Below are 16,044 nucleotides of genomic sequence, written 5' to 3'. Positions count from 1 at the left end.
GGAAGAGGCTTCTAAAAATTGAACGTTGTTAATTGTTAAAGGTAAGGACTCGGGTAACTGGGCTTCTATGCATATAGTGTACTTAGCAGAATGGTTCAACTAGCCTTTGGGGGGGGGGGTCTCTTGGATAGCCCATCCTCTGTGGAACATTTAGTTCAAAAAGGGTCTCTGCAAGCAATTAAGTTACAAATGCTGAATAGCAGTTCTAAGAATAATCTAAGCAAACAGTTTTGAACAGGTCCCATCATCTTTAAACATTCATGCACTTGAGGAATGTTATGTTAGAACACACTACAGCAAAAGCATTTAATTTTAAAAGAACACCTCATTTATTTTATTTTTTATTTTCCCCTCCCCTGCTTCTTTCTTCTGAAGTATCCTTTTGGTCCAGTGAAAGAGCCTTTTCATGGTGTTCCTCGCCGGCCATGCAAATTGCATCTAAACAGACATCAAAGGATTTGCATGTACGCAAATCCCAGGCAAGCCATTTCAGAGGCATTGCCCCAAATTGTGGAGAAGGCCATTTCCGTCTGGCTCAGAATCAAGCTTGACCAGGAACACCCCTTTGCAGTGGCTTCATTTGCAGATAGGAGCTCATGAAAGTTGATCATCCCGCCGTAAAGTCCTGCCGAATACAGAGGTGGAAGTGAACACTCTTCGCCATGGAAACGGGTAGGTGTAATCGGCGGCACACTCTCTTGATGAAAGTCGTGTGATGATGGTTACACAAAAGATCAATTATTGAGAATTGAAAACATACATATTTATGTACTAATTTCTATAGACACAAGACAGTAAATGGGGCCCCAGACTGGGGTGATGCCTTTGAAGGACAGGTCCATGGTGAAGTTGGGAGCCTGATCATTTCATTCCTAACAGGGTAGCCTCAGGCAAGATACTAGCCCTCAGGCTTAGTCCTTCAAGAGCAGTATGATAACGAAGTCAGTCTTTCTACAGGGTTGTTGTAGCAATTACTAAGATAATGGCTACATTTGGGACAAATGTACTGTGGCTTAATAAGCTGAGATGTCCACTTTTGCCTATGCATGCAACTCTTTTTCTTCTGCTTCTGCAGCCTGAATGAAACATGGGACATCTTAAATTAAACATAGTTTCCTCTTTAGTCCAAACTAGGAAACTGTGATTACTTCAAGATTTTAAACCATGGTTTGAGATCCCGTCTTGTCCTAACCATAGTTTCTTTATCTGGACAAAATGAGAAACTGTGGTTAGCTGTACATTTCTGCAGTTCATTCAGGTACAACACAAAGAGAGAAGAGAGGTCATGAGAAAGGAGAAGAGAGGTCATGTGTGTAAGCAAAAGGTTCCTGTCTACACATTTCAGCCTATTAATCCAATGTATGATTGTTGAAATGCAGCCAATGTATTGTGTGAAGCATTTGAAAATGTGTGTTATGTAAATTCTACCTAGTATTTATTTATTTAGCAAAATTTATACAGTATGCTGCTTGATTGTAACAAAACCTTTAAGTGATTTAGAAGAATAAAACATTATCATTATCAAGAAAAGGCAATCACTGAACATTTGGCAGACTGGAACCCACTAACTACGCACACAGGTTTATGACAAAATCTGACACATAAATCTTCTGTTGGGTGGGGGGTTGGAACTGGGGAAGACTTAATGTTTTCTTCATATTTTGTTGAAAATCAATAAAAAAATCAATAAAAATATTTTATAAGAGAAAATTAAAAGACAATCAAAACCAGGTATTAAAAACATTCAAAATGCAATTAAAATCAACACCAATATAACAATAGATTAAAGCATATGTGATATTATCTACATGTCTCTGGACAGGTTGCCTAAACAAAAATGTTTTAAGCAGGTGCCAAAAAGAAGAAAGCGAAGGTGCCTGATTTCAGTAGGCAGGGAGTTTCAGAGTGTAGCTGTTGCCACACTAAAAGATCAATTTCTTACAAATATTATTTGGCACCAGTAACAGTCCCAGTTCAGCGGATCAAAGTGGTTGAGTGGGCATATATGGAGTAAGGCAATCCTGCAAATAAATGGTCGTCTTATTAATAGCTCAATTGGTTAGAGCATGGTGCTGATAACACCAAGGTCACAGGTTCGATTCCCATATGGGACAGCTGAATATTCCTGCTTTGAACTTGATGATCCTCGGGGTCCCTTCCAATTCTAAAATTCTGTGATTCTGGTCTTTTGTGCCAACTAGGAGTGGGTGGTGGCGATTACCTGACCTCCTGTTACCAACATTGCCATGGCTTATCAGGAGGGGAAGGGATGAGTTTGCAGTGGTGCTAATGTACCTACAGAGGCACTGGATTGACTCTGCTGCGTGTTTGCACTGTGCCAATTTCGGTAAGCTCAGCTCCTCAACTGACTACTACTGGCACCGACCTTGTACATATTACAAGAATCTTATTGGATTGCTCTGGGCTCTCACTGGGCACTCAACACAACAACAAGGTGCTTCCGGGTGAGTACTTAATGTGGGCTTGGCACTCCTTGTGCATGCAACTTTTTTGCAGTGATGTGATTGGCATCAAAACACTGGTCAATTTAAAAAAAATCCTTATGTAATTCTGATTTACTCTTTCTGGGGGATATCCAAGAATTTTTTTAAAAAACTCTCTTGCTAAAAAACCTGATCAAAACATTTCAGTGACTCATTTACAAATCAAACCCTCATCTGGAAGCATCCTTTGACTCCAGTTATTAGCTTAGGGTGGCAGCAGCACTGACCAAGCCTGCAGATGTTCAGGGCATTTGATGTCTACAAATATATGCTTGCCTTTCCCAGGTATTAATGCCAGAAGGTACCTGTGCTATAAAATGAAAAGTAACATTTATTCCCAGTTTTTATATATAACCAGGGCTTTTTTTCCCAGCCGGAGCTCAGCTCTGAGAGAACAAGGGAGAAGTTCGTTGTGAGCTCCAGCATCTCTTTTTCTAGAAAAATAGCAGTGAATATAGTAGAGAAAAAAGCAGAGCAATTCAAACATACCCTTTTCAAATCCATAAGCCTACCTTTGCCCAACTTGGGGACTTGAGATATTTTGGACTATGACTTCATCAGCCCCAGGCAGCATGGCCATTCTAGCTAGGGATGGTGGGAATTGTAGTCCAAGATGGCTGGAGGGTACCATGTTGGGGAAGGCTGCTTTAGCTTAAGAACAAACCATTTAAATCTCTGAATAGTATTGGTGGTAGTAGGGTAGATGAACCTTGTGCCCGAGGCTGTGTGCAATGCACAGACTGCTATTATTATTATTCCCCTTCCAACATATATAAACACATAAAGGAACATTAAACATTAAAAAAAAAACTTCCTGATACAGGGCTGCCTTCAGTCATCTTCTAAAGGTTGTATAGTTACTTATCTTCTTGACTCAGGGGTCACATAACTCCAGACCCTCCAACATTTCTCTGGTGAAAATAGGGATGTCCTAAGCAAAAGTGGGACATTCCAGGATCAAATCAGAAACCAGGACAGCTACTGTAAATCCGGGACTGTCCCTGGAAAAGAGGGACACTTGAAAGGTCTGGCAGCCTAAGCAGGAAATTGGAGAAAGCTAGAAACAAGATGGTCAGCTTCTTTTTTTCTTGTAGGTGATCTCGGGGCTCGTCCAGACCTCTGCCTAATGTGAGCTTTGAATCCCTGGTACCTCCTTTAAGTTACCTTCATCTGTGCAATGTTCCCCTCTAAATACTTCTGTCCCACACTTTCTCCTGCTTAAAGCTGCAGACTCCCTATATGCAATCAAAGTAGCTCTCCTATTTGGATTTTCAAAGCATAGGGAGACTCTGGATTTAAGGAGGAGAAAGAGCAGGGCAACAGTAGTTGGAGGAGAAAGCCACACGGATGATGAAGAGGAATTAAACGAGGCCCAAGGGGTTCACAATCCACATCCAGCCAAGGTATGGATAGGCCCCCATTCTTTGGGGGGGGGGGACTTCTGTTGAAGCTCCATCCCTTCCTAGCAAAACTAATCTGGCAGGTGAAACAAAAGCTCCAAATGCAAACCCACAAAAGGTCCGAATTTTGGAACAGCAAACCAGCACTGGAAAAGATCAAACAATTCCCCCGTAGGGCATTAATGTTTGTTTTAGCTCAGGAAATGCTCATCTTTTTTGTTTTCTAAAGGATTAAGCAGAGCATCACGCTCCCACCTGTAACATTTGACTAAAAGCTCTCCCCAGCCTGATGCAGGCTTCCATCACAGGTGCAGGTTCTTTCCACGGGCAGAACCCAATGGGGCAAATGGAAGAAAGGAGATCCTGCCTCATTATCCTGGGCTGGCTGGTACAGGGATGGGCACTCTGAAAAAGGGCAAAAACATACAAACAAATGGCCGGTTTAAAGGCACGACTCAGAGACATAATGAAGTGAACAATGGGCATTTTTGTGAGTGCGATACAAAATCCTTTGTTGCGAAGGGCTGGCACACGGTTCTCTGCACAAGGGGCAGCTGTTTGTAGGAAGAGGATGCACCACTTAGCCAAGCTGAATGTTTTATTCATAGCACTAGAAATCACGGACATCCAATGAAGCCGAATGATAGAGGATTCAGGACAGACAAAAGAAAACCCTTCTTCACACAGTGGAACTCACTCCCACAAGAGGGTACTGACAGCCACCAAACTGGAGGGCTTTAAAAGAGGGCTATATGAAGTCAATGGCTACTAGCCACATTCGCCAGAGGGGGCTAGAAACTGCAGGAGGGGTGTATGCTCTTGTGCTCAGGGATGCTTAAGGGTTTCCCATGGGCATCTGGTTGGCCATTGTGAGAACAGGATGCTGAACTAAAAGAGCTCTGGCCTGCTCCAGTGGCCTCTTTTGTTATTATTACTATTAATATTTATTAAATTTGTATGCTGCCCTATAACCATCAGTCTCAGGGTGGTTCACAACACAATTGTTACAGTATACAAAGCACAAAAGACATAATAAAAACAATCAAAGCACAAAATACAGAATCAAAATAATCAAAACAAAAAGGCAGGCTCTTACCATGTTCATACTGTATTAGTTTCTGACTCCCACTGTTTTAACAATAGCTACAAGAAAAGGTCCGTATAGTTAAAGCTATGGTTTTCCCAGTAGTAATGTATGGAAGTGAGAGCTGGACCATAAAGAAGATTTATCACCGAAGAATTGATGCTTTTGAATTATGGTGCTGGAGGAGACTCTTGAGAGTCCCATGGACTGCAAAAAAGATCAAACTTATCCATTCTTAAGGAAATCAGCCCTGAGTGCTCACTGGAAGGACAGATCCTGAAGTTGAGGCTCCAGTACTTTGGCCACCTCATGAGAAGAGAAGACTCCCTGGAAAAGACCCTGATGTTGGGAAAGATGGAGGGCACAAGGAGAAGGGGACGACAGAGGATGAGATGGTTGGACAGTGTTCTCGAAGCGACTGGCATGAGTTTGGCCAAACTGTGGGAGGCAGTGGAGGATAGGGGTGCCTGGCGTGCTCTGGTCCATGGGGTCACAAAGAGTCAGACACGACTGAACGACTGAACAACAACAACAACAAGAAGAAGAAAAGGCACCCCCTCTAAATTAGGTTGCTGAAGCAAATAAAGTTTGTGGGGGAACCAGGACTGAATTTGTCTGTGAAAGGACCATGAGATGCTTTCTGGTCCTGAAAGCAAATCGCTGGGCTAAGTATGTGCAGATACCGTATGCATAAAAATACAGGTGAAACTCAAAAAATTAGAATATTGTGGAAAAGTTCATTTCTTTCAGTAATTCAACTTAAAAGGTGAAGCTAATATATGAGATAGACTCATGACATGCAAAGCGAGATATGTCAAGCCTTTAGTTGTTATAATTGTGGTGATTATGACGTACAGCTGATGAGAACCCCAAATTAACAATTTCAACTTGGGGGTTTTCATCAGCTGTGCGCCATAATCATCACAATTATAACAAACAAAGGCTTGACATATCTCGCTTTGCATGTCATGTGTCTATCTCATATATTAAACTCCATTGGCTAATGAAAACAATTGCTTACATAAATGGACTTTTCCACGATATTCTAATTTTTCGAGTTTCACCTGTATGTGCATTTGTGAAAACAATGTACCGGAGTACATTATATTAGGGGAAATAGTTGTAAAATGTGTATATTAGCCAAAACTGCACACAGGATGTTTATCGGAGAAAATTCACATTAAAATGCTGACAAATTTTCAGGAGGACTTAAAAAAAAAAAGCAAATTGCTGCAGAAATGTAAAGAACCAAATTTAAGAATGCAAAAAAGTGAAACCAAAACTGACGGACTCCTCCATGTGCTTTCTGTGGGAAAAAGACTGTGCTGGCTGCAGCTTCTGGGAGCTGTAGTATAAAACATCAGTTGGGCATCAGTTTTGTTGGAGGCTGCATTGATCTCTGCCCTTCAGTCCACCAAAACCCACCAGGCTTCACCCCCTATGTTACCAAAACCATCCAGGCTTTGTCCCTGCCCCTGCCCATTGATCAGGGAATGGTGTCTATAGCATTGCCTTGCTTTATCCTCACAACAACCCTGCAAAGTAGACTGGACTACCTAGTGAGTAACCTGGTTGAGTAGAGAACATGTGGGCCTCCTCACTATTTAAGCATTGGGCACAGAATGAAGTCCCTTTTGGGTGTCCTCCTCCACACTCATGCTTCTTTCTTTGGTTCAGTCCCTGCAGAGTACGGCAAGCGGGTTTATCAAGGAGTCCGGGTCAAGCACACGGTGAAGGACCTGCTGGCTGAAAAGCGTTCAAGGCAGACCAGCAGCTCACGGCTGAACGTAAGTGCATGTTGAAAAGTGCAGTGTGATCTGGAGCAAGGATCCTGAACTGTAGGCCTGGGAGCCAAATGCGGCCTCTCTATCCAGCCCTCGGGACTGTCCCCAGGCCTCTAGGCCACGCCCCACACTGCCCCTGCGCCCTTGGCCCTTCCTGAGTGCATTTGCTTGGATGGGTGAAGGATGGGGGAGATGGGGGTGTGCGTGTCTTGCATGGTTGCAGAAACCTCTGACTTAGGCATGGCTGGAGTGTAACCAGGTAAAAGTCACATCCATTGCTGTGAATCTGGTCTCACCCATGTCAAGGCTCTTCCCAGAAAAAGGAATGCATGCACACAACAGATAGTTAAGTATTTATTGTCAAAGATAACACTTCTGCAGCTCTGCAGACCTACATACACCAATCTAACAGCTGGGCAGCTATTTCCAGGTCCATGCTCCATGGAGCGGTTGCATCAACTGAAGACCACTCCCCCTTAACCTGTTTATGTATCTTCCCCTGATGGGCTGCACACACGCAAGCAGAGACTGTGCCTGCGTGGAAACTTCCCCTGCTCATCCCTTTTCATTTCCTTGCTGGTTCTGGGAGACAGGGGAGCAGGAGAGGTTGGGGAAGCACCTGGCCTTTCATTTGCCTGACCTGCCTCTTCCTCTGACCCATCCCGTGCTCCACCCTCCAGCTCTGAAGCTTTCCCTGCCTCGAATTCTTGCCTCCTGGCTAGTGCAGGTGCCCACAAACCATTGCATCCCTCTTTGGAGTCTAGACTCCAGCTAGCCCTGCCCTTGGTGTGCATGCACCAGCGTCTTGCTGGTCCCTGATATCTTCAGAAGTCTGAAAGAGGTATCTCAAAAAGAAGCAGATCTCAAAAAGCGCACTAATGCCAAAAGCTGGGTAATGATCAGTGCTGGTCTGCCTGCAAACTAGGTGTGCAGCAAAGCCACAGAACAAAGCTGAAACCTCTTTGGCTCTTTAGAATTGACCTTTGCAGACTCTGGATTACAAGTGTTCCCCAGATGTTCTCCAAATGCTCAGAGATTCCCCACATATCTGAAATCTGAATTTGATGTTCAGTGGTATTTGATTTCAGCATTTGACAGTTGAAGTACAGCAGCATTTGACAGCCGACATGCGGTGGTGTTTCATACTTTACATCGATGGATGTCTCATACTTGATGTTGATGTTTCATACTTGATACTGATGGCACAAATAGCATTTAGTCATCTGGCATCATGCAATGGCATACGGAATGTGACAGGGTGTGATAGCTAACATGCAGTGGCATTTAGTATATGACCACCTCTTAGCCGATTTCATATTTGAGGGCTGACAAAACAACAATGAGTTGCCAACAAAGCCACATGTCTTTCAAGTCTTGGGTAAAAATTCACCTTAAAAAATGTGAAGAGGATTTAAAGATAGAGATACAGATCCAAAATCTGAATGACAAAATCAAGCTTAGACTACTCTGCAAGGTAGGTCTCCACATTTTGCAGATGTTGAGCTGAGGTTAGGAATGTCAGAGAATTTGGAAGGAAATGGGAAGATACCCATATATATTGTTCAGCCTGGCCACTGAGGTCCAGCTCCAAGGGCCTTCTGGCAGTTCCCTCACTGTGAGGTTACAGGGAAACCAGGCAGAGGGCCTTCTCGGTAGTAGTGCCTGCCCTGTGGAACGCCCTCTCATCAGATGTTGAGGAAATAAATAACTCTCTGACTTTTAGAAGACATCTGAAGGCAGCCCTGTATAGGGAAGCTTTTAACATATGATGTTTTACTGAGTTTGATTTTTTTAATTTGCTGGAAGCTTCCCATAGTGGCTGGGGCAACCCGGTCAGATGGGCAGCATATAAATAATAAATTGTTATTATTGTTCTTCTTAATAGAGGAAATTGCCAAAATTTGCTTATTTGGCGCATGTCTGCAGCAGAAATAAATCCATAATGTTATGAGTATTACTGTTGCTGTTGATTTCAGTCTGATAAAATACGTAATTGATTACATACCCCATTTGCATTGTGCTTCCTTTGCATAGGAATGAACGGGGTGGAATAATGTTAATGGAAACATAATTTACGCAGTTAATCATCTCAGTTATGTATATTCGCCACAGGGGCCAGTGAGGTGAATAGGGTGGTTCTTGGTGGCAGGTGAACTGTGGCTGCATATGATGGATACAGGGCAAGACAGAAAACAATGCCTTCTTGCATCCCTAGCTGAGGCTGGGAGAATAACAGCTTGCCTAAGGATGCTGAGTGGGTGGCGGTAGGGCATCAGCAAACAGCGAACCAAAGACCTCTTGGTTCACAGCCAGATCTGCCTCTCAGAGTCAATACAGTCCAGCAGCTATCAATGGGCCCATTCAACCCAATCCAAAAGCTACAGTGTGGGAACAAACTTCCTTGTTTGCACAGAGCCGAGGCAGCACTCTGGTCAGTCTCGCAATGGTGTTGTCACAGTTATCACAAAACAGATACTATAACCCTGAAAGCAAACAGCAGGTGAGTGGGGGTGATTCGGCCAGCTGATGAGGAAGGCGCTTGCCTTTCCTTGGAAACTGATATTTAGTGCACCCAAAACTCTGATTTGCCAAAGCAAAACGAAAAACAAAAACAAAACTTTTCATGGGCAGATGATTCTAGACCTGACTGTGGAGAAAGAGGGTGGGGTTCAGCAGATGGCCTCTTGTCTAAATGAACCATCAACACTGTCGGGATTTTGAAGACCTGGCTCTTACCTGACAATCATGAGAGGCACAATTTGCATGGTGATGATATATGCGCTGTTTGCATTTTTGATTTCCCAGGAGGGTAGACAAGGGCTTCATGTGTGCCTTGGATCAACAGGGGTTAGGCAGGGGCAGTTGCGTAGCGTGTGTTGCCAGCACCCGGGGCAAGGCAAGTATCATTGGCGCCACCCACCAATAGGCTGCAATAGACAGGCAATGGCTCCGCGACCTGAGTGGCAGCCGCAGCAACCCATGAGTGTTGAGTATGGCAGAGAGTGGGATGGAAGATTGGTTCGGAGCAGGTATCTTTCTAAAGCACCATAGCAACTAGCCTTTTCCCAGATCCTCTCCTCTGTCCGCCCACAGAGAGCCAGTGTGGTGTAGTGGTTAAGAGCGGTAGACTCGTAATCTGGTGAACCGGGTTCGGGTCCCCCTGCAGCTGCTGGGTGACCTTGGTCTAGTCACACTTCTCTGAAGTCTCTCAGCCTCACTGAGAGTTTGTTGTGGGGGAGGAAGGGAAAGGAGATTGTTAGCTGCTTTGACAACTTAGGGTAGAGATAAAGTGGGATATCAAATCCAAACTCCTTCTCCTTCCTTCCTTCCTTCCTTCCACACAAACATTGTGAGATTTTCTGTGTGATGGGGAGGGCACACTATTTTTAAAATTTTCATTACTTCTTTCTTCTGAAATTCTGCGCCCCTAATGATTTTGTGCCAAGGGCAAACGCCCCTGTGGCCTTGCCCATGGTATGCCAATGGTCAGGGGATTCATTTAGGAAGAACAGTCCCTTACAAAATACCACTCACATTTCAGGCCACACATTTTCCTCCTCCTCCTCCTCCTCCATATCTGGCCAGTTCTGCACATCTCTGACTCTGTGCATCTTCTTTTGGAAATGGGACTTGATAGTATAAAACACTGTAAACCCTTCAGGACTGGCACCTGTTTCCCCTTCAAAGTTTGTAAAGTACCATGTGCCTGCATGCTGCTATATAAAGCAGCAGCAACGACAATATCCTATCGTCTCCTTCCAACTGTAAACTCAGCGGGTGAGTGCCAACTGCCATATAGTTAGGGATGGGTGAACCTGTCAAATTCGGTTTCACATTTTTCCAAACTTAAGTTCAGTTTCCCACATCTCCGCACCACTTTGAGAATCATTTTTACAAGGTCTTCATGAAAATCGATCAGCATTTCAGTGCAAAAACTATCCTAATACGCGCACCCCCCCCCTTTGTATGCAATTTTGCCTAATACACACATTTTTGCAAAGTGATTTCCCCAAATATAAAGCATTTTTATATGTTATCTGCACCAGCATATGTATTTTTTTGGTACACCCCCCACAGAGACATTTTTGTACACATTACTAGGCTGGAGAACAGCATTGTGACATTTGGAAATTGTGAATTCTCAAGGATGGCTGCATTTCTGTTCACCTATTGTTTTAGGAAGTGCAAATTTGGAGGATATGCCTCAAAATGCAAACTTAATTGAATTTCCCACCTTTCTCCACTTGTAGCCAAAACAGGGAAAAGCAAGAGGAATGTACCAGCATGTTCAGGAGAACTCAGAAATTTGCAGTTCTAAAAATAAAAGAAAATAAAAGAGGGGAAAACCTAAAGGTCAAACAAACAAACAAACTAGCCCAAAAAGGAGAGAGCATGGCCAGTGGCCACAGAATGCTGTCTGTCTGTCTGGGGAATGAAGGAAGAAAATGGGGGATGGAATGGAGTTTCCTGAAAGGGGATATGGTTTCCCGGCTGGAATCCTGCACAGCAGCATTCAAGTCAGAAACATTCTGTTGTATACCTCTACCTGTCTACTTGTCTACCTATTGATTCTTTTTATAATTTTACGTTCATATGATGTTTTTAACATTTTAACTGTACATCGCCATGATATTTTTCTTTTGAGTAGGGCTTTTTTTCCAGCCAGAACTCACCGGAACTGAGTTCTGTCACCTCTTTGGTGCATTCCGGCACCTTTGTAGCGTTGCAGTGGCAGGAGAAGAAAATAAGTGTTTTTTTTTTTTTTTTTAAAGGTCCTCTCTCTAAAAGCTCAACAACTTGGGCTGGCTGTTACCCTGTTCCACCTCTTTTTCTAGGAAAAAAGCCCTGATTATAAGTTACCATTTTGTAAAATATTCTTATAAAATAAACAACGCTTATTTTGCAGCCATTTGTGCTAGAATATCCCACACATCACTAAATGCAAACCAGTAAGAATAATAAATATTTCTAGAATTTGGAAATTGTCCTTTTTAAACACTCAGGGCGATTCCAGACTCTCAATATGTTCAGATGGGATTAAATCACATACCAGCAAATTGAAATTGTGCTGTTTTACCTTATAGGGAGGTTTTTGTGCAATAAACCCACTTCCCCCAAAAGATCAGACTTGTTCTGCAAAAAGGTGACACACAACAAGGCGCTGGAAAGTGTGGGAGGACACTTGCCTTGATGCAACCGCATATGATATTTAAGAATTCTTGGAGAACAGGTGGGGTCCCGGCAGGCTGCAGGTGGGCAGATGTCCACATCTTCAAAAGGGGTGGGGGTGGGGAGAAGACCCAGGTAACTACCAACTGGTGAGCTTGGCATCGATACTGGGAAAGGTCCCAGAACTACTATCCGTCTATGAGCACTTAGAAAAGGATGCTGTGATTACTAAGATGCAGAATGGGTTTCTCAAAAACAAGTCATGCCAGACGGATCTCATTTTTAAATAATGGAGTTACGAGCTTGGTGGATCAGAGGAATTCTGTGGACGTTGTGTATCTAGCTATCAGGGCATCTTGATTTCAGTAAAACTTTTGACAAAGTCTCCCTTGGTATTCTTGCAGAGAAGCTGGTAAAATGTGGACTGGATGAGATAACTGTTAAGTGGATTTGTAGCTGGTTGAATGACTGGACCCACCAGGTGGCTCCACACTGCCAGTGATTTTGAGGAGTCATAGGCTCCAGACATCCCAGCCCCAGTACTGAAGGTCCCTATCTTAGGGAGCTTGTATTGCTGGAGAGCTCCTGCCAGCCAGAGCCAATAATACTCAGCTAGGTGGACCAATGTTTTGAGTCAGTGATAGGCAGCTTGGTAGGTAACCTAACAAGCCCCCCAGAGCGATTACAGTATGTGAATCAGTTTTTCCAAAACAATCCCTGGGAAGGTGTCGGCTTCGAGTTGCTGATTGTATATTGCATCACTCCCCCCCCCCCGCCGCCCTGTGGTTTGTAACTATGGCAAGATCCAATGAGCTCATTTCCATGGAAGAGCACATGGCCAGGTGGGAAGCTGAGTGTTGCTAACCCGAAGGAAGTCTTGACACTGGCAAATTTTAATTCAAATCCAAACCTCTAAATTTGGTTGCTTGCCATGTCAGGAACTTCCTATTTTCACTATGCAAACTGGAGGGAGGTTCAAGTCCAATGGGAGCACTTCCTACTCACTGCAAGAGTCTTGTTTTTGGTGGAGGACGGAGGTCTGGGTGAGAATGAAGTGGCCCAGTTTGTATTGAGAGAAGGTAGCTCTCTCACACTTCAGCTTTTGCAAACCTAGTAATGCCTTCCAGATGTTCTCGGACTGCAACTCCCACCAGCTCCAGCTACCTGGGGCACCAGATTGGTATAGTCGCTAAGCTTATGCTAGCACTTCATGCTTGCTTCACTGGCCCCAGAAATTCACTGGGATTCCCAAGGTATTGCCCAGTCAAACCTGGTAAATGTAAGAGGGAAATTATTAAGATTTCAACACCTCGCTCTTTTTCCTTTCAGGGAAGTCTAGCCACAACACAGTCGTCATTTGTCCCACTGGCAGGTGAGTATATTCCTTCCTCAAAGAGCCCATGGGGACATATGGTAGATGGGTTGTGCTGATTTGTCTTTCTTGAAACAACCCAGTGAGCATGAGATGGCATAGATGTGTGTGTGTGTGTGTGTGTGTGTGTGTGTGAGAGAGAGAGAGAGAGAGAGAGAGAGAGAGAGAGAGAGAGAGAGAGAGAGAGAGACTGAGTGACTGAGAGATGGTTAAATATCTCCCAAAAAAATCTCCTGGTCACGATTAGTGGGAGAGAAATAAAGGCAATGCTAAGGAAGGGAAAGAGAAGGGTTAAAGTGATGGAGTTGATTTCTAATGAAGCAAAATGGACCGAGAAATCTGTGGCTAGCGCAATTTAGGAACTGACTACAGTATAGGATATTCAACTAAGTTTTACTCAGAGTAGATCTATTAAAATAAATGGACCAAACTTAGTCATGCTCATTAATGGCAACTCTGAGTAAAACATAGCTGAATGCTGCACAGAGCAATACAGGCAAGAATTGGCCACAACAGCAGTGCAATAGGCCATTGACCAGTGGATAATTATATGGCTATTCCACTGAGTTTAGGGGGGTCTAAAGCAAACTGGAAATTCTGAACTATGGGCAGGGTGGGAAACCATTAAAGCTGAAAACATTAGATGGGGGATGTTTTGAGCAGACGTCCTGTGAAAAACGGGTGAACAAAGTGTGGATAATTCACAATAAATGTGCAGTGTGGAAGCAGCCAAAGCGTTTCTTTGTTCAGAACTACTGTTTTTACCTCTATGCAAATGCAATCAATTATTCATATGAACCTTAATACAATTAATCAGCTGTGATTACGTTAATGGGATGGCAGCTCAAACGTTAGTGTATGTATTGATATGCTGTGTCTATCCCCACTTCAACTCACTCCCTGTTGGCTTCTGGTGCTACGGTAACTGATTTCTCCACTGCCAATAGGTTCTTCTGCTATGTCTGGTTACTATGGCATCCGAAGATCCCTAATGGCAGATGTGGATTTACAAAACAATAAGCAGATCTCAAGTGATGTCTACACTTCCTCCCTCATAGCAAAGCCGTTTGCGTACGACTCACCGGCAGTTCAGGGGTATCCTTCGCTTCTAGACACCCATTTCATTGACCAATATGCTGACCACCGAACTGCATCCGTCACCTCTGGAGCCTCGTCCCTCTTTAGTGCCTCGTCACCACTGACATCGGTCATGCCATCCTTCCCAAGCGACTCGGCACATTTTTTAAGTGTAAGTACATAAGATAAAACACACTAGACCCGTGAAGCTGGATTGAGCCCAAAGGCCCATCTAGTCCAGTCTCCTGTTCTCACAGTAGCCTCTGGGGAACACACAAGCAGGACTTGAGTGCAACAGTCTGCTCCCCACCTGAGATTCCCAACAACTGTGTGAAGAAGAGTTTGGATTTGATACCCTGCTTTATCACTACCCTAAGGAGTCTCAAAGCCTGTCCAGCTGCCACATTTTGGATTAGTTGTAGTTTCTGGGTCACCTTCAAAGGTAGCCCCATGTAGAGCGCATTGCAGTAGTCTATCTAGTTGCCATTCTGTTCTGACAGGGCCAACCAGATTCCCATTATGGGAAGCCCTCGTGCAGGACCCTGATGTGTCCCTGCAACAGTTAACTCGCTCTCACAAAGAAATAAACAGAGACTATCTAGGAAAGGCCTTATCATGCCTCCCTGCCCAAGCGGCTGCCTGTAACTCTGTAGGGAGGTTTGCTTCTTGCACCCCTTTGAAAACTCTAAGCTGTGGGCCGTTTTCTTGCTTGCAGAGAGACTCCTGGGAACAAGCCATGCCCGACAGCCTTGGCCAATCGGATGTGTGTCCCCCAGACTCCCTTCAAGCACCTTCCATCACTGCCAGCTGCCTCTCCTCTCATGAGCCGGGAGTTTCCTCCCAGTACAGAAATCCCAGCTGGAATTCGCCCATCTCTGGGACTCAGTCCTACTCTTTCCATGCTCTGGACGACATCCACTATGCAGCTGGCTACTCTGCTGCGTCTCCCTACCCATTCTCATCTTTTATGTCCACTGTGGCCAGTGACCTGACTCCCAAGATGCTCCAGACCTCTTCAGAGGAGTCTTCAGACACAGCCCCTCTCCCTGACAACAGCTCCCTCTGGCCAAAGGAAGATGGGAGCCCCCTTTGGGGGTCGTACGAATGTCGAAGGACTTACTAAACCAAAGAGACTTGCGACTGAGGGACAAACATAAGCCCCTTGGGTTTTATTTAAAGAAATGCTTAAAGTGGGAAGGGTTCTGACCATCATGACTTGCGACTGAGGGACAAACATAAGCCCCTTGGGTTTTATTTAAAGAAATGCTTAAAGTGGGAAGGGTTCTGACCTGTGTGGTGTAGTGGTTGGAGTGTTGGACTATGAACTGAGAGGTTCAAATCCCCACTCAGCCATGAAGCTTATGGGGTGACCTTTGGCTCATCACAATCTCTCGGCCCAACCTACCTCACAGGGTTGTTGTGAGGATAAAATGGAAGAGAACCATGCATGTCACATTGAGTGGTTTGGAGGAAAGGTGGGATATAAATGTAATCAATCTAAGAGGTGGGTGGACTTTAGGCTTACGGGATCAGCTTTGGTTTTTGCTGCCAGTATGCCAACTGGGGCCCAGTGCAAAATTGTGGCTCAGCTGAGTGAATATTCTTGAATAACTGAGGAACATGGTGCCCCTGGGCACATGCTGAAGCCAAGAAT

The 16,044-nt window shown here is 44.3% G+C and overlaps 1 protein-coding gene across 1 annotated transcript; it reads left to right on the top strand.

Annotated features, from left to right (window-relative positions):
- The first annotated feature begins 662 nt into the window (after positions 1–662).
- On the top strand, positions 663–15,534 carry C15H11orf53 (chromosome 15 C11orf53 homolog). The gene is made up of 5 exons (XM_033172539.1): positions 663–672; positions 6,666–6,775; positions 13,271–13,313; positions 14,261–14,562; positions 15,106–15,534. The coding sequence occupies exons 1-5, from the start codon at positions 663–665 to the stop codon at positions 15,511–15,513; spliced, it is 873 nt and encodes a 290-aa protein (XP_033028430.1). The 3' UTR covers positions 15,514–15,534.
- Positions 15,535–16,044: the final 510 nt, after the last annotated feature.

The sequence above is a fragment of the Lacerta agilis genome, chromosome 15 (assembly GCF_009819535.1).
Source record: "Lacerta agilis isolate rLacAgi1 chromosome 15, rLacAgi1.pri, whole genome shotgun sequence".
Classification (NCBI taxonomy): domain Eukaryota; kingdom Metazoa; phylum Chordata; class Lepidosauria; order Squamata; family Lacertidae; genus Lacerta; species Lacerta agilis.
The sequence above is the reverse complement of the archived record's forward strand: the minus strand, read 5'-3'. Positions and strand labels throughout refer to the sequence as shown.

Excerpts from the sequence above, each read along its gene's own strand:
- C15H11orf53 (XM_033172539.1), top strand. Across the intron at positions 6,776-13,270 it reads CCAGCAGCTCACGGCTGAAC|GGAAGTCTAGCCACAACACA; the intron begins GTAAGTGCATGT and ends TTTTCCTTTCAG. Across the intron at positions 14,563-15,105 it reads ACTCGGCACATTTTTTAAGT|AGAGACTCCTGGGAACAAGC; the intron begins GTAAGTACATAA and ends TCTTGCTTGCAG.